Source organism: Bombus affinis, chromosome 13 (assembly GCF_024516045.1).
Source record: "Bombus affinis isolate iyBomAffi1 chromosome 13, iyBomAffi1.2, whole genome shotgun sequence".
NCBI classification, from domain to species: Eukaryota; Metazoa; Arthropoda; class Insecta; order Hymenoptera; family Apidae; genus Bombus; species Bombus affinis.
Window position 1 is genome coordinate 6502413 of NC_066356.1, and position 24561 is coordinate 6526973.

At 36.2% G+C, this 24561-nt stretch overlaps 1 protein-coding gene across 15 annotated transcripts in view; it reads right to left on the minus strand.

Moving 5' to 3' along the window:
* The window catches only part of LOC126923460 (uncharacterized), a 193333-nt gene that overhangs the window by 21026 nt on the left and 147746 nt on the right, over nt 1-24561 (minus strand). For 2 of the 15 annotated variants that reach the window (XR_007713172.1, XM_050736918.1), the window contains exons 1-2: nt 2785-3358; nt 597-2207 (exon numbers count right to left, since the gene is read on the minus strand). The exons of 6 other annotated variants lie outside the window; for them this stretch is intronic. Coding sequence is in view for 8 of the 9 variants with exons in the window: in XM_050736918.1 (XP_050592875.1) it covers nt 597-1809 (1213 nt within the window). In the remaining variant the exon portion in view is untranslated. 7 more of the 15 variants (XM_050736925.1, XM_050736926.1, XM_050736920.1 and 4 more) reach the window with 7 other exon arrangements.

A 24561-nucleotide genomic window follows, 5' to 3' on the forward strand; every position in this document is an offset into this window, starting at 1 on the left:
TGCAACGACTCACTTTGGTACGTTAGTTGGTTTTATTTAGAAAAATCAATTCCTCTGCTTCTTTGGAATAAATTCATGCCATAGATTGGCAGAAATTCAGAGAAAGTGCGACTTAGTCCATTCCTGCTCTCAATAATATTATCGTAGAGTGTCCTGTGTAGGCATTGTGATTTATCAACAGACACTTCAGCTAAATAATTCAATTTGCCTAAAGAATTCGAAGAAGGTTTATTCACTGAACGTGTATGTGAAATTATGCAATCCGTCTGTCTATATTAATAGTAATATCGTATTAATTATAACTGTCCACTAAAATATTCCTATTTATTCCCTGTTTCTCATAACATATGATCAGACCGAAAGGATTGATCCAGTTTATTTAAAGGAGACACGTGTCTCGAGTATACGATATCAAGTATCATATATTAATCTGACTATCTGCATTAATTGCAGTAATATATAATAATCGTTAATATAAAATATTATATTAAAACTTCGCATAGTAGAAAAGAATTCTCTTCTAAATGCTCTCTAAAATATGAGCCAATTTAGCGGAAGAAATTCGACAAATTCTCAAAAAACCTGATAGCCCATACTTGATCCAGAAGTGGTCGTGACAAGAATCCTATCCATGGACTCGGCATCCCTCGAGTCTTTCATCGACTTCTTCCTGCCCACCGTCACCTTGCTACGAAAGCTTCCACCGCGAGCATTGGTCCAAAAATTCGCGATATTATCCACCGTCCTGATCCTGCAGGACTTGGACGAGCAAACCGAAGTCTTTCGAACTTTCTCACCATCCTTTCGCCCTTTTTCCGTCGTGTCGATCCCGCGGTCATCCGCCTGCCAATCGAACAACGTCGTCCCATCGACCGTGTTTAACGCCAAACTACTTCTCACCGCCTCTTCATCTTGTAAAATCACGTCGTTCACCGACAAGCTCCTAGCTTTCGTTACGGTGAACACGGGACGATTGTTCTTATTGCACTCGAAATTCGCCTCCATGTCGAACACGATTCTGTCCTCGGCGGACTTCCTCGTTTCATCTTCCGTTGGCCTGGCGGGATCTACGACTATCGTTAACCCAGTATCCTGATACGACTTCTCGATGGAGCGTTCTTCCTTCGTTTCGACGTGATCAGAATGCTCAGGTTCGAACACGTAACTGGAAACGGACGAGTCTAAGGAACTGTCCAGCCGGAAAGTAGGATTCTCGTAGGACAACTGGCTACCACAGAGAAGGTTTCTCTTCTCTTTATCTTCGTTCGACACGGACGAAGTCTCTTCGTTGCTCTTCCAACGAAATATATGAGTTACTCTCGGGGATGAGGCGTCGTTGTTCCTCTTCGATGATTTCTCCTGCTCCTTGCGACCCTTGCCCATTATTCTGTCCGTAAGGCACAACTTGCTCTTCAGGTCCCTGGTGATTTTACGAGACTCCAGCTCGCTCGAGGAAATCGAATGTCCCAAGCTGGGAGACGTCGAGAGGCTGTTGAGGGACCTGTCAGAGTCTTTCGACGAGTCTTTTGACGAATCATTTGGAGGAATTTCGAGGCTTTTGGTTGGCCACGTGGTCTCTTCTACGAGGGACGTTTGGTTTCGGCGTTTCTTCGTGTCTCGCAGTGATACCGGGGAAAGATCGAAGCCAGAGTTTAAACGAAGACTCGCGTGGTTTCGCAGTTTCGACATGAGCTTTATCGATGCACGAAAGGATCTCGACCGCTTCAAGGTCGACATCCTGTCGCTTGACGATCGCCTCGAGAGCAATTCCATTTTGGGACTGGACGCGGAGAATTTGCGAAATTTCATCTGGAGGATCCTTCGATGTTTGCGGCTGATGTCTTTTAAAGTTCAAAAAGTTTGACCTGCTTTTCCTCGATCTCAGCCAACTTAACCTGTGCGATCACGCACAGTGTATTACGTATGGTATCACATTCGGTTCCTTGATAACTCGTGACTATTCTCGTTGACAATTTCGTTGAATATGCACAATGTTTGACTAAATGTATCCTTCGATAGAGACTCATGTTACGTTTGATTTTCTTTGGCAGAGAAAGACTTCTTTCTTCGGGCTACTTCTTTGGTTTAAGTAAGCTGAAATGTCACATTCTCACGGTAACCACAAACGCTGACGATATTCCGGTAGATAAAACACAGACTGTTCTTTCTTTGGTTGGGCAAACACGATGAACATTTCCTACGAACGACTGAAAGTGTCGAAAGAAAAATTTACGACAAATGTCAGGTATCGCGAAATATATTTGTTGCGGCGAGAAATAAACGTCCATTTGGATTACAGCCTATAAATATACTTCGTTTCTCATCAAGGTTAATAGCTCTCTTTATGACGACATTAAAAACATCGATAGGTGCAATCACCGTCACTCGCGCGAACAAATAAAAAGTAAAAATCAATAGTGTCCCGAGAAGGCAAGAGAAGAAAAAGAAAAAAAGAGAGAAAGAAAGAAGAAAAGTAGAAGAAACGAATGCAGTCGTAAGAGCAATAACGTGGATCGCATTTTAAATCGAAATCCTACTCAATTCTACCGTTCTCTAGTTCCATTTGGAACGACCAGGGTTTGGAACAAGTCCCTGGTCTCGCTAAACGGTTGGATTACTCACAAAACGCGGCTACACCGGGAAAATTCATATTCCACGTCAAACGAAAAACCGTAATTTCTAGGAACACGATAAGACAGCAGTTATCCGAGTCAGCCGAATTTTAATACCTTGAAACACAATCTTGAACTACGCACGAAATAATCGAACTTGTATAGTACGAACCAGTGTTATTAAAACAACGAAAAACGATGAAACAATTGGAACGATCCTCTCGTAGGGTTGTTTGATCTTCTATCGTGTAACGATTGATGAAAGAAAGAAATTAACCCGTAGAAATAAAGTAATATACACACGGCACAGAATTACGTCAGTTGCAGCTGAGAATATCGACATTAGCCTCACAAACTTTCATTTTGACGAATAGAAATTACGTCCTCGTAGATAACCATGATCTGCGATGTTGAGCTTGCAACGTAAGTACGCGTTACGTGTATTTCACAGTTTATCACGCCGGTGTTAATAACGAGTTACATAATCTCTTTCCAGATGTAGATGCTTTAACTTTTGCTTGTTGTAATCGAATTTCACGCGTTCACACGACAAATGACATGTATATAATAGTTAGTCTGACTGAAATATCCTTCTGACCTTGACAACTCTATCCGAACGAACGAGGAAGAAAATGAGAAAAGTTTGAACGCTATCGTAGACGAATTTCAGATCGACAGACGCTCGTCGCGGCCAACACGAACGAGTCCGAACGAATGCGTGTCACACGACAGACTGACGTATGCCCGTAGCGAAACGATTTTATTATTTACTTAGGACACGCACCCGGTCGATTCCAGTGCGCCAACCACAATTACCCATTACGAAGAAGTGGACTGAACGTCGACTCTTCCTCCTCGAGACGAGCGTGACAATTTGTTAGCCCAATCAAACTTATTGCCGGCGTCCGTGGCTGGCCATTGGATCGCCAAGATCGAGGGCATTGCATCGAGAGTGGCCAAAAGAGTAAACCGAAATGGTTAGAGCAAGTATCGAGGAAGTGGATAAACGGAGATTTGATTGGCTAACGTCACCCATCTTCTGATTTACTTCTAATCGATATAACGCGATCTTAATGTTTCTATCGAATAGATCGATTGCCCCTGGAACTGTTTCCTGGCGAGAGAATACGCGCGATATTTATTGATTGGATTTAGGATTCGATTAGAGAAGCATCGGAAGGAAGCGAATTTATGGGACGAGTGTTTCTTGAAATTGTTTGAAATTTTTGACCGAGGAATATGGAAAGTGATTTTGATAACTGATTTCAGATTTACTGAAGCATCGGAGAAGATTAAATCAGACTGCGAGTATTTCCTAAAGTCGTTCGCAAACTTCTGTACACAATTTGAGAGATGTTCGTCACTGCTTTAGAATACGAATTAGGATTTTGCGAAATACATAGAAGCGTTGGAAATGAATTTCTAAACTGGCTGTACGAAGACGCTGAGCACTTTTAACACCTCCTATTATACTTTTGCGATTCGTCAAGAGAAACTAACAAATGACTGACGAGCTACTTTTCAACTTCCACCATAGAAACAGATGTTCTGTTAATGTTAGATAGCTTTGGGATTAATAACGATAACGAATCTGTAGAAATTTGTTTCATTTGGTAAAGTTTCGACATCCGTATTTAGTCTAGAAATTATTGATAATCCGCGAATATTCCTGCATTCGTTACTTTAACTTTCATCGTGGAAATAGGTATTTGGTTCAGCTTCGTCAGCTATGGAATTAGTACAGAAAACAAATCTCTAGGAATTTCCTAGTTTTCACAAGTTTCAAGCTTCTCGAGTATCTCACAAATTATTGACAATGCACAAATATTCTTGCATCTGTTGCTTCAATTATTATGCGTCATAATTATAACATAAACGTATCAAGCTTTGATAGCCCTAGAATCAATCTTCATGGAAAATCTGAAATATTTTAATTTTGAGAATTTTTACGATCCACACTCGGTGTATAAACAAGCGTTCCTGTATCTATTGCTTCTATTATTATGAAATATATCATGGAATAAATAAATAAATATTATAGAATATTTATATACAAACTAAATGTATATATTATATATACACAAATTAAACAACGAATCCGTAGAAAATTTCTAACTTCCAGAAGTTTCAGGCATTCTGAGTATCTTACTCAAATTATCGACAATCTATAAACAATTGGTGAAGCTGTTATTCCGATAGTACTCTTAGAATTAATACTGATGCCGAATCTCTGAAAATTCTTAATCTCGGATAAGTTTTAACGCTTCCTGCTTTTACTCGTCTCCAGTAATTTACGAACGTGACTGGCAATTTCTAGACCTTTCTGCGACCGCATCTTGAGCAGTTGCATACTGCGGTTCTTGTATTGGGGTGGCAACTAAGTGATTGCGGATTTTGTCATTAGGTAGCAATGATAAAATCCGCAATCATTTAGTTGCCAACCCAGTAATATATGAAACACGCATTTCATTCAACGATATGCGACTGGAAACGAACAAAAGCATTTGTGTACTGAACGAAGCAACTGGCTAGCGAACTTTGCCCATAAACCTCGAAACCTGGAAATCGGACAAAAGGATGGTTTGTCGACGAATACAATTAGGCCAGAAGATGAAAGTGAAATAAGTGATTTTGCAAGCTTCACGAAGAAGACGCATCTCACCATTGCAATGAAGAATAGAGATCGATCTGAGCATCGATCTCATCCGAATATTCTCTTTAAGATCAATCAGCTGGATTCGATACAATGACCATTGTTGTCGACGAAACTTACGATTTGAACGCCAAATAGAAATTCCTTGCAGATATATGCGCAGGGAAAATCGACTGGTCGGCCCTTATCGAAAAGTAAACGGTGTCACGAGAGAAAAAAGACGTAGATGCTAAAACCAATAAAATAATACGCAAAAAGAAAAATCGATGGATATGAAAATCGTTGTAGGAACGAGCCGAGGTAAGTGCAAATTAAACAGAACTGACGGAAATGATATTATAAGCACGTTGATGATTAGATAAACTCGACAGACGGACGATTGGAGGCTGGCAGATGGTCGAATTGTTAATTTTGAAATGTTGATAAGCACGCAGCGCAAAAGAATGTGTAGTCGGACACAGAGGTCTGTGTACGCTTATTGAATTTTACGTATTTGATTTACAGAAAAGGACATAGTAGATAACAGAAAATTTGCAAAAATGTCGATCTTCGATGGCAGAAAGATCGTAAATTGTAGGTCGTTTTTGATATCTGTGCGGCAGAATATAAATTTTTATTTTTTAAACATGTTTTACTCTGGAGATAAAAATCAATTAATTTTATACACTTCTTTACGTATATCATTTTCCTATACAATTTAAATTTAATAAAATTTAATATTTGGGTTCTAAAGATATTAACGTAATAATGAGTCTACTTTTTTAATGAATTGTGTTATCTATTTAAATACGTAAGTCAGTGACATCCGTTATAACGAGACGTGATAAAGTGCACGCGTACCGAGCCAAAATTCAAAGTCAATTTTCTCGAAAACGAAGCCCCAAACGAAAAATTTTTATTCTATATTTTCGACTTCTTTTTTCGCGTAGAATCACCCCCTTTCCGCTTGTACCACCAGTTACCAACCGCCCTGTACAAGTAAATTTAAATATAAGTTCAATCAACATAAAATTTGATGCGATTTCTCGACACTACCTAATCATTGTTGTTATAATTATTTCAGAATTGAAGAATGTATGTAGGCTTATGTAAGAGACTGTATGTTTTGCAACCAACTGGACTGCAGAAACACGAGCAGCTTCGACGTACTCGGATCGATCGAGAGGAATAAAATCGCTCTCTTGCGATACAGATTGGAGTTCGTTAGAAGTTAACGAGGTAATTACGGCTCGTCGAGATGATAATGGGATAATTAAAGCCAGAGGTAAGTAAATTGTCAGGGGAGGATTGATTTGTCCAAGATCCCGTCGACGCTCTAAGAAACTGGAGAAATCAAACGGCAGCAATTACCGACTTTGCAACTTAAGATATTACAAACTCTACAGCAAGCAATATTATCTCTCAATGATTCCTTCAAACGGCGAAATCCTCCACTTTCGAACTTCAAATATGATAAAGACGAAAGCAAGCAAAATAATCTTTCATTGATTCCTTCAAGCGGTAAATTATCGGCTCTAGAACTTGAAACATTAAAAAAAGCAAAAAAACACGCGATATTATGTTTCATTAATTTCTGTGAGCCGCGATTATCGACTTCAGAGCTGCGAATATTTAAAAAAGAAAAGCAACCAATATTATCTCCCGTCAATTCCTTCAAATGGCAATTACTATCGGCTTCAGAACTTGAGACTATCGAAGAAAGAGAAACTATCGATATTTCGAATACCTAATTTTTCCGAGTGGCAATTATCGTGGTTAACAAGCGGGAGAGTACATCAATTTCTTCATCGAGAAAATATGTATCTGGATATAGAATAGTAGAAGGGGTAGAAGAAACAATAGAGAGATGAAGAGGATATGTAGCAGTAACTTCCTCTCGTTGTAACGTCTATTGTGCTAATAGCCACTAATAACGCTTCCGTTTCCCCTTTCTTCTTCGTGATTACTGTCTCACGATTGTTACTACGAAAGATCGTATCGTCGTAATTCCACGCTCAGATTTCCAACGACGTTAAAGAACGAAGAGGCTCTACCATCTAACGAGATACACGTTCGCCATTTATATTGCCTTTCGAATTCTCTCGATATTATAGAAGCCTATTTCGAGTCTCATTTAACTAGAAAACGCAGCAGAGCAACCCGTGCCGCGGTAACAATGTTAACAAGAGATCTCTTTTTTTTCCTTTCCTTCTCGATAGAGAGAAGTGGCTTTGCCGCATCGAGACGCCGATTCCATCGGATGGGCTTCAATCCGAGGATATTACTTTCCTCGGGAGTCGAATGAAATTAGAACTTTTACTACTTCCCTGTCGAAGCAACTTTTTCGCCACCATTAAGAGCTCCAAGCAACGAAAGTGGATTACATTACGGAAAATTGCTTCGCGTTTTCTTGTTCGATGGAGCTGGATTAATCACCCTTTGGAACGTGCTGAAGGGAATAACAGAAAAGACAGAAGAAATATCATTTTATGGCCAAGTCGTGATTTTCCGCGTCGTTCGATCCCACTTCCCCTCGATACCAAATGAACATTCGATGACCAAACTGAAATTTCCGTCATCGATAATGGTTATTCGTAAGCAAACTAAAATTAATAAAAACCGACGAGCATTGCCTATAATCAAAATAATGTTTCACGTTTTATTTTAACATAATATAATTAAGTTAATAACTTCTAAAATTTGTCTTATGGCACTTACAATGTCTGATCTCAACTAATTATTGTGTCTTCCACGAAATCATAAGCTTTCAATGCCTAATACTCACGAAGTGTAATATGTACTTTTTTTACATTTCTCATTCTAATTTATAAAAAGATTTCACGTTTTATTATTACTATTACTATTTATTTTGCTATTATTAAATTAGAATTTTGTTTTGTAAATTATACAAGTATAAATACAGAAGTATAGAAGTATAAAGATTTATGCAAAGTATAATAGTATAGAGACAAGTGCTGTATGAAAAATCTTCGTTAATGTACAAGATTGTGGCAAGTGAAAATCGGATGCGAATGTGTGAACTTCGATACGAGAGGGATCAGAGGCAATGAACATTGTTCCTGGGGATCCAGGCGCGGGAAGCCAGGAGAAAGGGCAACGAGGGCAAAGGATACAAAAGACAGAGTAATAAACGGGCATCCAAGCCACTGTTTTATCTCTGCACAAGCGTCGACGCGCTGTCACCGAAGCAGAAATCCTGAAAAAACGATTTGCGGCTAACGGGGCCTTTTATAAGCCACGTTTTGTTCGATGTGCCGGGTTAGGAATCGAACGACCACGTGTCCTCTTTGTTAATCTCTCAAAAGAAATACGAATACCGATTTCGACCAAAAATACGATATCAAAGGAAAGGAAGCCTGGAAGCTCTCCTGACCCTGACAAAGAGTAATTAAAGCATCTGTCCTCTTTTATCGCGTCGTGCTCGTTATATCTCGTCGATAAATTACAATCCATTTTCTCTGAAGTTACTGTACTCTGGCATTGTTAATATAACGTTGTTCCGTAACGAACCGCGTGCCACCAGCAAGCCATCGACCGTGAAATTAATGAATCGTTAAGGAAAGTACTAATAGGGAAACGTCAGGTGAAGAAATAACAACTTTTTACGGTAATTCTTGGATCCTCGCCGAGGTCAGATTAAGACACAAGTTGTTATCGATGTTGAAAATAGAACTAACCCTTTCAATATTTACATATATTGTCCATATATCGTATAAGTGTACTTGTTTGATTTTATATTGTATTTATGTATGGTATTATATTTATTTTATACGTTAAGTTAACGAGAAACTAGTGATTCTCTACGAACAATACATAGCTTCTAGTGAACAAATTGTGTTTATAAATTCAAGTTGCTTGTTCAAAAATCCAATATCCTATCAAAATTAAATATGCTCAGTGATGTGTGTTGCAGGATATCTACACCGTTGATAGATTCCATTATTTTGGCGCGGATTTCGATGAAGTGAAGTAGAACCCTGTTTTCAGCGGATCATTTCTCGATTATTATTAAATTCCCAAATAGAACGCGTAATTCATTGAAGCTATAGAAACGAACAAATCGATAAAAAAAAAAAGAATACCAGACTAATAGGCTGAGATAAAGTGAAATAAAAAAGTTCTCTAATAAAGCGCACGATTCGCGAGAATTAGGGCAATTAAAACGTAGAACGGCCTTGGACAGATGAAAACGTTAACAATGGATCCTTTTGAGGCGTTGTCTCCCTTATCGGAACACCGTCTACGATAAACTGCAATCTACTTCCTTTGCCGCGTGAAACTACGGTTCTTTGACACCAGACGAACGCCTCCTTCCGCTCGTCAAGCTCTTCCAACTGACTCAAGACGCATACTTAATGAATTCGAACGACGTGTTACAAAAACATAGCAACACGATGAACACGTAACATCAAGATACCACTAGACTGTGAATACGCGTAATACTTAAAAATGTACAAAATGTTACAAGTCAGGTATCCGTTATACGACGTACATAAATCATTTATAATATTTAGAAGATTTATAATAAAAAACAGATCTCTATTTAGCCTCTATTACCTTAGCGTTCTAATTAGACATTTTTAATATTTTATTTCTTTAGTATTTCAATTAGCATTTGATATATTCCATTTCTTGCTGTTCATAAAAATACGCGTATATATTTGCAACGTAATTATTACATTATAATGGGAAATTAACACCCATATACGATGTTAGCAACTTGAACAATTTATACAAGTCATAATATTTACGAATCGAGATAAACCTCTATCTGTCTTACTATTTCTTTGTGTCCATAAAAATATAAGATTATGAGGATACAAGACTCACACCTACGACGAATATTGTCGAGACGTCCTATTGTAAGTAACGTGCCTCTAATTTTTTATGATAATAATTTTTAACTCGTCGTTTGGTGAATCATAATAACGAGAAGAAGACAAACTGCCGTGAGATCATATGATAGAGATGAAGCTAAAATATTAACCCTCGGCGAAGGCTGGATCAATTCTGACTCATGTAGTTGTTTCACGTTTATTACTTTCTAAGTTACATTTAAGTGTTATTATTCCATCAAACAATATATGAACATGATTTTGATAACAAATTTATTCTTTAAGTGGATTTTGCTGTCATATTATAGTCAGCCCTTCGCTTCATTATTATAACATAAAATAAACAGTGACTCAACCGCTGTTAGGCGGGCATTAAAGCCAGGAAGAGATACGTAATCATTTTTAATTTTGATTCTAAGAAATATAACGTACGCGCTTAACCTTAACCATTTACTAACGCCGCTGCACAACGCGTTACTAACACGAGCGACCAAACCAGTGGGCGTTAAGCTTAACGTTATAGTAAATAACATGCTTACGAACAGTTAAACTTAACGCTCAATGACCACATACTATGTATGTATGCATTATTTTCCTCGGAAAAATATGAAAAAATAATGATCTTTCTCTGGTCTTACAAAATATCATATCTTTAATATTTAAGCTTCGTTGCTATTATTTAATTAAAGTGTTCAATTAAAGGAAAATAAATATATACATATACATATATGTATGTTGAATTAATCTTGATCAAGTTAAAATGTTTTTCTCCAAGGAAGCAACGTTTAATACGTTTTTCGAAAATTCTATACATGAGATAGTCGAAAGAGAAAAGACAATGTCTTTGGGATATCAAGAAAAATGTGAAGAAAAGCAAAAGAAAATACCTAAAACTGGTGGGAAAATGTCCATGAACGAATCGACTTATGGTTATGCAACCTTCCATGCATAGAAGTTTACCTCGCAAGGACGCACGTGCGTCCGTTCACTACCGTTCTCGAATACCATCGAGAGCAAGTCGACCATTCGAGTTGAGATAACGTTCATCGTGTTTCCCAAGAAGGAAAAGGAACTATGTACTCTTGTCTGACGACAGCCATTTTCTGCTATAACGCGGTTGCACACTTCGCATATATTCGAAAATCTCATTCTCAATCTTATTTCGCAATTGCAAGTTAATAAAATATTATAAAAATAATTCTCTTTATTGTAGAAAAGTCTCTTCAGATATTACTTTAATCGTTTCAAATACTAATAGGTTAAGTACGAAGAATACGATAAAAATAATTTTCTTTCTTACAGAAAAGTTTGATAATATATTAATCGTTCCAATTGAAAAGGTAGATCGAACGACAATATGTACGAGGAAAAAATATTTGACTGACGTATCGATTGATCTAGCGATGAATATTAAATTCCAATACTCGTCGTGGCAAAAATGACTGTCTCGATACCAGATACGCCTGTCAGCGTAATAGATTACCTGTATTTCGGATGTTACACTCGCGACACGTGATATTTGTGTACACTCTGTGACACAGTGACGATCCCAATTGTAGATCGACACCTTATACCTCTCTAACTAGGTTAATTCACTTTAACGACCTGTACACGAACATTACGCAGTCTACATTTATAAAATGACTAATTAAGTGGCGATCAAATTTGCCTAGCAATTACGTCGCCATTATTGTTCGTAAAAAATTTACATAACCTGTATCTTCTTGACAACCATATACTAAATTCAATTTGTCAAACTCTTGAAAAATAAAAGCGAGGTAACTTGCTATCAATTAATTTTTTAACTATAGATAAAAGAAACTGCGATATGCTATTTGAACGTTTACTCTTCAAGCAAACAATCGATTTCTCGCGCGTTACCGACCGAGCAGTGCCGTTTGGAGGCAAGCGTCCCCTGTTCGAAACTTAACCTGTCACCTTCCACGCACTTTTCATTCTGTTTCTCAATTCACCACGTTTCACCGCCAACTCGGAATCTCCTTACAAGTCGTCGACCAACGTGTCTCGACCGCGTAACCAGTTCTCACAACACTGATCAACAATTTCTTCCTCCAACCTCTTCATGTTCGATGTTTCTTGTTGTTACCGGGTGGTTATGTTTTCTCCATTTTATTTTCTTCCTTTTCTCAGTTGTATTTTTCTCCGATTCATACCAAGGCACACACTAACGAACACACTTTCACGGAGTCTAAACGTCACATTTTTTACGAACGTTTCTCAACACGAGTTTCATGGATAAACACACGATACTCGTTGTAGAGCCGGCGACAACGATGTGGCATTACTGGCGGGTACACATGGAACGCGACCCTCGGCGGTCGAGCAAACAGCTGCCGTCTAGCCCCCACCATACCGGACGCCCCCATCGTTCCAGCACTTCGTTTTGACCGTACCCTTCTACAGTCTGCCTTTTTATCAATGAAGCTTGGACATCCAAGCGATTTCCTTCGTTATGAAAATTTAATTATTGCGATAAATTTTGGGAGAAATAAAATTGTTTGTTGTACGTGGTTATACGCATATGGCTGCGTTTCAACGTGGATGTATTTATTATAAGAGCGTGTAATAATTAGGCGTGCAATTTTATACTCTCGTGGAAATTAAAGCGACATTAATGCATAGAACGAATACAAACAGTGCAAAAATATAAAGTGCAGCCGAATAATATATATAAGCGGGTACCGACATGTTTCCTTACGAAAAGATAAGAAGATACATAATGAAATTTTTTTCATACGGCACGACTCTCCGTTGTCGAGGAAACCGAGCCTGAAAATTTGCAAGGTATAGTTGAACTTGGCTAATTACCGACTGGGTAGGATCAGTCAGTAGTTTATTCTATACGAAAATAAGTAAAAGATGGCGAATAAAATTTCCGTTTAAGGCCTCATTTTCAAGAAAATAGAGTCTGGGCCTGTTTAGTTAACAATTAGCCTGCGTATGATAAATTTTCAAATTTATTTTTCTCAGAAGCAAAGCGTTTTGCAGAATAATTTTATTCTACGTCTTTGATTTATCTTTACTGCAGAATAACTGTATCTGTCCTATCGATTATTTACTGTTGTCCAATTCGGAATTAGCCATGTTAATGTACTCGATAAATTTTCAAACTCGATTTTCTCAAAAAACGAAACGATATATGAAAACATGTTATTACATATTCTTTTCTTATTTTTTCATAAGGAATCGCTTCATGCCTGCTTGCGCACGTTATTCGGCTGCATCCTGCGTATGGAATATTCAAAGTACAATACTAATTATAGTACTGCGAAAATATGTATGTTTTTAATATATTAAGCCAAGGGATCGTTACGCATTTACGGAAAATATAATAATTCAAAAATGTATAGAGCGCAAATATACCAAGTACAATGTTCATTATTGATATTGTAGAAGTTTCACGTGGATCTATCGAAGAAGAAATAAAAATTATTTTGTTCTACAAAGTCATACGTGGCTGCATTTTATTGTAAATATAATTGACGTAAGGGCGTGTAATAACCAAGGCGGGTCTTTATATGTTATACATATTGTTAAATAACAACGGCGCGTCATCTACAACAAAAATCTCATTTCTAGAACCTGCGATGTTACCCGTGTCAATATTTGAAGACAGATTTTCAGCTGATCGAACAGCTGTGTTTTATTCTGCGAGATATCTCTAACGTTTTGCACCAACGAATTTAATTTCCGATAACTAGCTTCAAATTCCACTCTTAACATATGCAAAAACCAACTAAAGCTAACACACGCGAATTATTGTAAAATCCATTTGATCTTAATAGGATAATAAAATATGTATCTTCGTGAGATGATCGCATCAACCCTTCCAAATTGTATATATTTTTTCCATATATTTATATCCTTCCATTTATTATTTTTTTCAGTGGGTACGTAACTTTTCGAATCCAGGTAACTTTTCCGGTGAACTCGTGAAAAGCAGGGAGTCAGAAGAGCATAATACCGTGACTGGTGCAGTTTATGTAGAGTGTTGTTGGATAGCGAACAGGTATACGAGGGTAGCTACAAAGGCAGATATGTACAAAAGAAGCACGTTTCCGGCGAGCGCGTGGCATAAGCCGATTGCATTTCTCAGACATTTTAAAATGCCACTCTTGCATGCTAATAGTTATGCTTTATATTTATGCGAACACAGCGTGGAATGCAGATACAGATTTCTACAGAACACGTAAACGCATTCCTTTATCATATTTTGAAAAATTTTATTTTTTTTATTATTTTGTTATAGAGTTACGGTAAATTTATTTTTACCCTTTTTATGTAAAGAATGAAATTAGAAAAAACGAGCGATTGTCAGCAGACCGAGGTTTCTTATGCATCCGTGGAAAATTTTAAAATGCAAAATTGCATAGAATGTGATGCATAGATGTGAAAAAAATGTACAAAATATCCAAAGTATAATGCTACCTATAATACTTGGTAGGTAAAACAATTTTTTATTTTATTAATCATACTATGAAAAAATACGAATTTCCACGGAAATTCGTTATCTAGTTATCAGGAATTATGTTCGCCGATGGAGAAACTTAGCTCACAGAACGTTCTGCAGGCTCAGACATTCAGTCAAACAGATTTCAAACATTTAATTGATGACAAAGATTGATATGCATTTAGATCATTAAGATAGGTGTAGATCATTAAGATAGAGATTAAATAATGAAGATATAATTGACACTGATACATCTCTCGTTGCAGTATCTGTATTGCTATTTCTAATCCACTTCTAAGACACTGGAGTTATATTGGAATTGTACTTACAAGGGATTCCTATCGCTGAATTAATCCATTTAAATACAAAGCGAACAAGCTTACAATAAAAGACACGAACAATATTATAAAAGAAAAGCACACGATTAGGGAAAGTAGTTAGTCGTTTCGTTCGGTGAAATTCGTCAAGGAAAAGCGTACATTGTTCAATGAGAATTTAATCTGCACTCCTTCGAATGGTGTATGAACAATGCACGGCTTTGTTCACAGGAAAGAGAATGTACAACCGTGAATGAATCTCCGTGCTGATTATAATCGAAAAAGCAAACTTCTATTTACGATCTAACACCTTATCCACGTTTTAATACGCGAGCTTTAAAAAATAATCTCATACCTGTAAATTCAATTCCACCTTTCATCTACTTTTTTCTTCTTTTTTGAATGAAAAATAGCGCGAAAGTCCAAATGTAATTTAACGGACAATCATTTTTTTGTAATATCTTTGTATTTTCAAACGTAAGAACCTTGAGAAGCATTTTCATACTCGAAAATGCAATTCCATTTTCTCCACTTTTCGAACAGAGAATCAGATCCAAATCTAATTTAACAGGAGCTTAACTTTCACACCTACGTATCTTAAAATGCGTGAAGCTTGAAAAATATTTCTGTACACGAAAATCCAATTGCATTGTTTCCACCTTTCGGCCAAAGAATTACTCGAAAATCCGAATCTACTATAATTTGACGCACGATTAATTTTCCATATTTACGTGTACAAGCAAATACACGACCCCATTGGGGAATATTTTAAGAAATATTCGAGGCGAATAAATTCGAATTAAATAGAAAAACAAAACGCAATCGATCGCCGTAATGATCTGTTCTCTCGAGTTTCTCATTAAGAAGACAAACCACAGCGTGGGTAAGACAAGCTGTAATTAGTTGACCTGAATGCACGCGTAAGCGGACTTCCTAATTTCCTAGGAAACTATTTTCCACGTGTATTTCAGTATTCGAACGAGAATAAGGGGATGGAGGACGGGCGTATAGAACCGGATTTAATAAATTCGTAGCGATAGAAGCGGGAATTGTCTGGTGAAGAACGAACTTGCTGTATGCCAACTGACAGGTCTCAAGAGGACTCGTTAAACGAATGTGAGACAAACGACACCGTAGAACCACTCAACGACGACCAATAAAACCGCGGATAAATCCCGAAATTGTTTTCTCTGATATTTTCATGAAAAATTCACCGGTCCTGATTTCGTCCATCATTACGATCGCATTTTAAAATACGACGAACTCAGACGACATGAAACTTCGATTAAACTGCCGATGAATGATATACAAGATCGATCGAGTTCGATTTTCTGTAATTTCTTCAGAGTATTCTAATTTATAATTCTCATACGACCGATAGGATTGTAACGTTAGTGTTATAATTGGATTACAGCAAAGGTGTTGTAATTGCATTGCGATAAAGATATTATGATTGGATTATGTACTTGACTTGAAATAGCGTGGAATATTAAAAATTCGTTTCTGCTTTCACATTTTCACAAAATTAGAAAGTCGGTTTTATACAGCAGTTACACTTAATATTGGCACACCGTTTTGTACGACTACAGAAGTTTGTTATCATGGAAATGAAACGAAGATAAAACAACGTTTCACTAGAAAATAACGGCGTATGTCAATACCTTTTGTAGCCACTGCGTAATTTTCCTCAAAGCAAACTTTTTCTTTGCGTGGATATCATGCAATTTTTGGAATGAACTTTTTAATTACGAGTGGTATAATTTTAATTATAAATCTAGCACATTTTTAAAAGTCTATTCAATGCGATTTCTCAAAGTAATTTCAATGATAAATTGTGAAAGATTAATGCAACTTTTTAAAATCGATTTAATGCAATTTTTCAAAGTAACTTTGATCGTCGGTTGTAGAAGCCCGGCAGATCTTTTGAAGTCCGTTTAACGCAATTTTTCCAGTTAATTAACAATCTTTTCTTAATCGATTTAACGCGATTTTTCAAAGTATCTTTAATTATAAGGCGCAATTAGAACTTGTGAAGTTTTAATGCATCATTAATACAAGCTCTGCAAGTACACCGGCAACTAGAAAGGCTGGATGATCGTTAATTAAAAAGTGAAACCACGTAATACACGTTCCATGTTTCTATATTGTTGCAGAGGGGAAATTGTACATACATATAATGTTATAGATGAAACGTGTTCGTAGTATGTTTCTGCCAATTTAGAGAAACCGTTGCAATTAAAGTAGTTACAACGAGAAATAGATCAAAGACACGGACCGTACAGCAAAGAAAAATATAGCGGAACGTGATACAGTACGTGAGTAGCTTTGAGTCACGAGACACGCACCTACATCGGCGGACCTTTAAAATGGGAACTACTATACGAATTTTATTTTGCTAAAATTTTTCCAAGGACGTTTTCGAACGATTTTTGTAAAGGACTTCGTTTAATCCAAAAATGTGAAAAATTGGAAAATTTGTGAATCTTCGTGTTACAAAGGATTTCAAATCCTAATTGGCGCCAAAATTTCCTCAATTTTCTTTCCAACGAGATCGACTTTATTTCACCAATTCTAAACAGATAATATCGTGGTCGAGAGATAAATGAGATGTCGCCGAGAAATTCTGCGAAAAAAAGAGGAAAAGAAGAAAGAAAAAAAACGAGGAAGAAAGACGGAATTCCCCGAGATAAAAGGAAAAAGTGAAAGTAAATCGACGAAGAATACGCAAGGGAGAGAAAGATGAAAGACAGGAGAGGGTAATGCATTTTTTGCACTACAAAAGGTAGTTTATACTCCAATTTATACTTACACTGGCATAGCCAGCGTTGTGCATGATGCAGTTAGAGGCAAGCTCCTCGAAGCGTTAATATTGTCAGCGTGAAATATGCAACGTGCGGTTGAATTTTGAAATATTCTTACGAGCTGCCGGTACAGAAGAAAATTAAAGAATTATCGAAATAACGCAGGCTACACGTAAAGCACTTGCCTCGCTGAAATATCAAAGGATACGCTTAACGAGAATATTCATCGGAAAAAAAGATTATACAGGCAATAAAAATTTCATGTGAAACACGTTTTTTATGCAAATCTATGATTTTCTAATTACTTTTACGGAATATACAGTGGATCGTGAAATTATTCGCAGATACTCGTAGATGATTAAGGTTCGATGTTGTAAAGGAAACCTTGGAAAGTTACAGCTTATAATCATCATGAAACCTAATTCTTAATATTCTATTAAACATTAATCTAAATTAATTTTACCGAATATTAATAATTCCAGACAAATAATTTTCACAAAATATAACAACGATTTTGAAACGTAGAAATGCGCAGGGAATTATCATAGTTCGTATATATATATATATTTTCTTTTCTTTCCTTCAATTTTTCCTTCAATTTAAAATCATTTTATTAAAATGAAATTAAAATCATTTCATAAGACTCCATATAATTATTATACCGCTACTTGGCATCAATGGTGGCACAATTCGAAAGATTTAAAATTTGCTTTTATCGAATCGAAGCTCTGCATTATGTCTCTACGCTTATCATACGGAACGGTATGTTTATTCAATTTATTTGACACCATTCTATCGATAATGTCGCTAACAATCGACAATAGCCGAATGTAACTAGAAAATATTTTTCACGTCGATAATGGTTATCGATAATCAAACAAATTCCCGATCATTTATATCGGCTACTGATAATCAGAAAATTAAATTTCCCTCATCGATAGCGGCTGTCGGTAGTCAAACAAAATTTTAATCGTTCAAAACGGTTATTCGTAACGAGAACGATTAACATTTCTTGATTTAATTGTTCGAGGAATTTCTATCACAGTTATCGATCATTGGCTTTCGTTTAAATAAAAACTAATTATTACTCGTTGACCCTTTCCATTAAATAAAATGTTTGAAACAACCGTCTTTCTTGGCCTTTGCTGTTTCGCAGCTGCTTCAATTACTGAACCGGTACGACGATAATTCGTGCGTTGTGCAAAACATTAAAAAATCTCATTCATACGGTACATTTCATTGTAATATTCGCACATACGTTCCATTAACATAATCAATTCAATAGCCGTGTCTCTTTGCAGCATTAAATTTCCAAATGTTTTACGTAACGCGCGTAATATATTCATAAGGAATTTCTATACGCGTTGGGATACTTTAGCGAGGCAACCATAATCACAAGGATACACATTGAGTAGTAATTGAGAAATTTGATGAATATTTTGTTTAAAAAAGGAATATCGTAAGGTATCGATGATCGAAATTAAGAATGCTGCAGCCGTTCTTTTTCCCTGGAAAAAAGGAGACGAACGATGATCGAGTCGGTGGTTTCCCCGTGGACCAAAACTTCGACGAGATAAAAACAGTGGCGCGTGTAAAACGCATTTTACAAGTTTCTGTGAGAGAAAAATCGAAAATGAGAGACTGTTCATTTCCCTTGGCGGGATTGGATTTATTCTCTCGAATGGATTTCGCGTTCGCCGCTTCCGTAAATTCGCTAGATTCATATTGCCGATGTAGATTTAGGTAAAATCGTGATGGAACCGTCGTGCGTTAGCGCACTATAGGCCACGAACCGCATATCAGACGATTGTATGTTGCGTATATATTTCCGTGTACACCGATTTCATGCGTCACATATCACGCTCGTCTATCGAAACACGTGTATTAGATCTGCTGTTTGAATTGACGTTGGTTCATCTGTCAAAAGCAGCCTTTACGATCGATGCACAATCGTGAAAATAAACTAGCACCACGATACGTAATTTTAAGATTCATTACGTCCGATCCTTACAATGACTTGTTACATTATCTGTAACATTTATTAAGTACGAGTACTTATTAAAACCATAGCATTTATTTATATTAATTACATAGCCTTTATTTTCCAGTGGCAAGCTTCGTTTTTTTTATCGGATTCTATATTTTAATTTCGTAATATAAATTAATATAAATATAAATTATAAATAATATATAAAATATATAAATATAATACATAAATATATATATAATATAATACATAAATACATATATATATAATATAAAATATATAAATATAATACATATATAATATATACGTAATATATAAAATATAAATTAATTTTTTTGATAATATGAGAATACTATTAGATGTACTTGGGCCAGATTAATTAGTGCGTGTTGATAATCTAACAGTTAACGTAATTAGTATATTAACAAATACCAATGGTGTTGAAATACTTCTTGTAATCATTCTACGCTACAATATCGGAATTTTCGACTTTGTTTACCATAAGGTAAAAATTAAATTTATCAATGGACAATTTATCGATTCTTCGATTTGGAAGATTTGCATTTTGTTCGAATTTTCGGAGAAATGTTTTGGGAAACGCTCTAGATATGTCAAGATATCATGTAACTAATAGCATTGGTAAATTGACAAAAGTTACAAGTTACAAATTCTAAACTTCCTCTTTACGATTGTACAATTTTTCATTGAATCGTCAGCTAACGTATAATTTATAAAATTCCCTGCTACTTTCGTTTGCATTATTACCAACAAGTGGTACTTTCTCAAAGATATTCCTGAAATTTTCGTTCTTTTACTGCCAACAAGTTGTCGTTTGCTAAATTTGTTCGCAAGATTTTCTTTGCCTCATTACCGACCAGTTAGAATTTGCGAAATTTACGTTTACAAAGTTTCATTCGCTTTGTCACCAACAAGTTGTACTTTCTAAAAATTCTGCAGAAAATTTCTCCAACGAGTTGCTGTTTATCACATTTACTCGTAAAATGTTCTTTCCCTTATTACCAAAACCAGTGACAATTTACAAGATTTACCTATAAAATTGCTTCGTTTGTATCATTTCTTTCATTACCAGCAGACGCTAATTCGTAAATGAATCTCGTAAAATTTCCTCTGTCTATTAAACAATCTCGTTAGCATTACACAAGCAAACGTCTAACAAGTATCTTGTCAAATATAATAACACGAGTACCATGATGCAAGAGGATTCTACAATAGAAACTACATGGCAGCGAGCATCAGAGAAGCGATCTGCATTCGTTATTAAACGTAGGTGTGTCCACACGTGGCCTGGTCGATAAAGCTTCTGCGGTTATTCGTTTCCGAGTTGTCGATTACAAAATACGTCGTACATCAAGCGAATTTAGCGCATGCGATCCTGCACGAGCATCTGTTACGTACCTTCTCTTCTTCCTCTTTGAAAATATCATCGTTAAAACGAGTCAGGACAATTGCTGTGTTGTGTAATATTTTGTACGATAATCTGGCTAAAAGCTATACTTTTCAGAATACTGTGATTTTGTAGCCGCCTGGATTATTGGAATTGTTAATCGAGGCTTTCGGGCTTAAGCCCTGTCTAATCGTTTTTGCGCTGCAAGATTTCGCTAACGGTGCGGCAAGCTTTACGATATCGGTATTAGTATGTCTTTTATGGTCTAACGTAGCTAGCTGTAATATTAACGAAACATACGAGCGCAGAAACGATTGCACGTGGATTAAACACGAATGACCAGATTAATAATTCATTCGTATATGCGTTCTTCGTGTTACACTGATATCTTTTTAACAAGCCAAAATGTTTCTTCGATTTCGAACCATATGATAGAATTTTTATCGATCGTCTCTTGCTGAAATCTTGTGTCAAATGGTTCCGACAGAATCGTTCTCGACAGTTTTCTATTTTCTATTGTCGAAAAATTTCTATCGCTTGAAAGCTACGACGATTAATATGCATCGACTTTTACCTAAATTACGTTTGAAGAATTTCGACGTAATGTCGTTTTGCCATTGTTAAAAAACTTCCTCCGGCTTAGAAAAATATGATAGAATCGTTTATACATATTCATAATGGCTCGTGAAAATTTGATTTTAGATGTTATTTCTACGCAATCTCGTTTCTCTAAAAAATTCATTCAGCTGACATTAGAAAAATACGAAAGAATCGTTACAGGTAACGTTGTTGAAATTTTATGTTAAAAATTTCGCCACCTCGCTGGCGGTTTTCTATTGGAGATAGTATGGAACAATTATTTCTCCATCAAAATGTAAATTATCGATTGATAATGAACGTTTCCAAGAATATATCACCTTCGCAATGACGCAGCGAAGAGCCACGTAATGCATCTTCATGCGACTGCAGTCTTGATTCACGCACATTATGTGGTTATTATCATGCTACGCTATACTCGGCACAATAAGGTCCTTCACGGACAGAATTCTCCGCTGTCGTTCTCCTCTTATGACATTCCATGTCCATATCTCACAAATATCCCCGTCATTCTTTTACACTTTATTTGTTTAACGCTCCTTCTCCAACCATCGAAGGGCTTGGTGAATTTAATGCATCAATTTTTTACGTCAATACCGTTTTGTAATATTAGTAAATTTTCTATTTATAGATTATAGACTTCGTTTATTTCTTTTTTGCAATTTGACAATTTTACGAATTCAAGACTGACGACTCGTGATCTAACAAATTTTATTTCCTTTATTATTACTGAAAATTAGACGGCGGATTTTCATGCAAATTCAGAGGTTTGAAGACACAATTAGGAAAGTAGAAAGCTAAGTAGAAAATTATTTCACCTGGTGAAGTATTTACCAGTATTATACCAAGTATTTGTAAATTTCTTACAAATGCATAAAAGTTCACTATCTACCGGTAGTGATTGCTGGTCATTTTAATGATTCATTTTATTAATTCGGAAATTTTATTCATTCTGTGTTGTACACACAGAAGCATAGCGCTCTAAAAGTACCCTAAAGCTACGTAATTTAGGACCACTCTATTTAACGCTACATAATTATCTACACAATTCAAATGTTCTAAATGTATAAGTGACGATCTAAAATTTCATGTAATATCTTATTAACTTTAGTTCTAACTATTTAATCAAATCCAGTTAATAATTTAATTACTGAAATAACTCGAGTCCCACGTAGTATTCCAAAATTACATAACATCCAAAGCAATTTGTCTACGATATCAATCGAGAAGCGACACATTTCTAATACTTTCACTCACCTACCAGTTTACAATATATCCTTTGTCCTTTCTGTATTTCAAGTTTCTCCAATATTTCAATTCCTCATGATCTTCGGTGTTAATTCAACGTTCACTTTCTACTTGCGATTTCACCGTGCAGCTATGACTTTTCCAAGTTCACGCTCGTTGAAATCACTGAGAAGAAGATCTCTCGGGGCTATCGACTGAACCTTGGTCGTGAAAAGAGTAACGCGGGTACTGCACCGGAAGATAGGTCCTTACGACGGCAGGGAAGGACACCGACTGAAAGGAAGGCTTGCAACAGATGCATAGTACTGTTGGGCATCTGGGCATGACATCGGGGCAGGTGAGTTCGAATTTCGTTAGGCTCAGGGCCGTACACCTCATTGGAAATACAAAAAGAGCGGAAGAAAAATCGTAGAATACACGTGTCTCGTCAAATTGTCGATGAAATTTTGTTTTCTTTTTGGTATGATAAAATTATGCAACTGGAAAAATATTGGGTAAAATTGTCATTAGAAGCAGCAGAGTTAAACCCACGAACAGTTTCATCAACATCGATTTACTTTAATTGTAAAATGTCCGAAAATATTTAATTCCCAGAATGTTACACGAAATATTGAATATTCCAGCCGTAAAATTCTCATTGAAGATTCAATAAATAATTGTATTACCAGCGACGTTGCTTTACTCGTAAAATGTATAAAATTACTCGACTTGGAAAATTGTATACGAACTAATAAATATTTCAACTACTACTACAGTCCTATTAAAGATATGCGGAAATATCCAAAGCTACCCACTTGCAAAAATAACGGGGAAAATTCTCATTAAATGTTCTACATTTAATTCAACAAATAATTCCATCGTCCTCGATCTACGTTATAACGTTAAAGATATTCTACGAAAGTAGATCGAAAGTAGATCGAGATTAGCTTAAAATTAACGCTAAAACTATCGGTAAATTAATACAATCCAAATAACAGTAATCAAAATAAATTTATCTACACTAATTTATCTAAATATATCGTGTAATTTAATTAAATAAAAATCGCTATTAATTTTGGCAAAAATATCCGTATGTTTGCAATAATTTCAAGAAAAAAAAAAAAAGAAGAAAACCGGAAATCCATCAGTTTGACGACTCAGGTAGTTCTGGCGTTAATCCAGCAAAGATTTCTGGGATTAAGTGGAATCCGACTTATCCCGATAACGAAGATTCCAGGTTTTAAAAGTCGTAGAATTTTCTTCATGGCGAAGCTGATAGAAAGACGAACAGAAATTAGCGAACTCGTAGATAATCTACGCTACTAGGCTGACAAACAAATTGGATGATCGTCGGATAAAAGAGCGAAGCCTCAAGGCCACCTGCTTTTCGGTTCACCATCTACAGGGTGGTCTGGAAAAAATTGTCAACCTTCCAACGAACTTACCCGGTCTTCAGTTTATCTTGGTTACTATCCACAGAGACAACAACATTCGAAAGTTGTTAAAAACTTCCTGCATCCTTTGGGAGCTTTACGATCCGGGATAGAAGGATCTACGATGATCATTCGTTTTGGCTATCACGAATAAACCCGTAAGGTCTCTATGGTGTACCTATTACTTATCTACGTCAGCTACTCTAGTGTTTTTCTATTTATC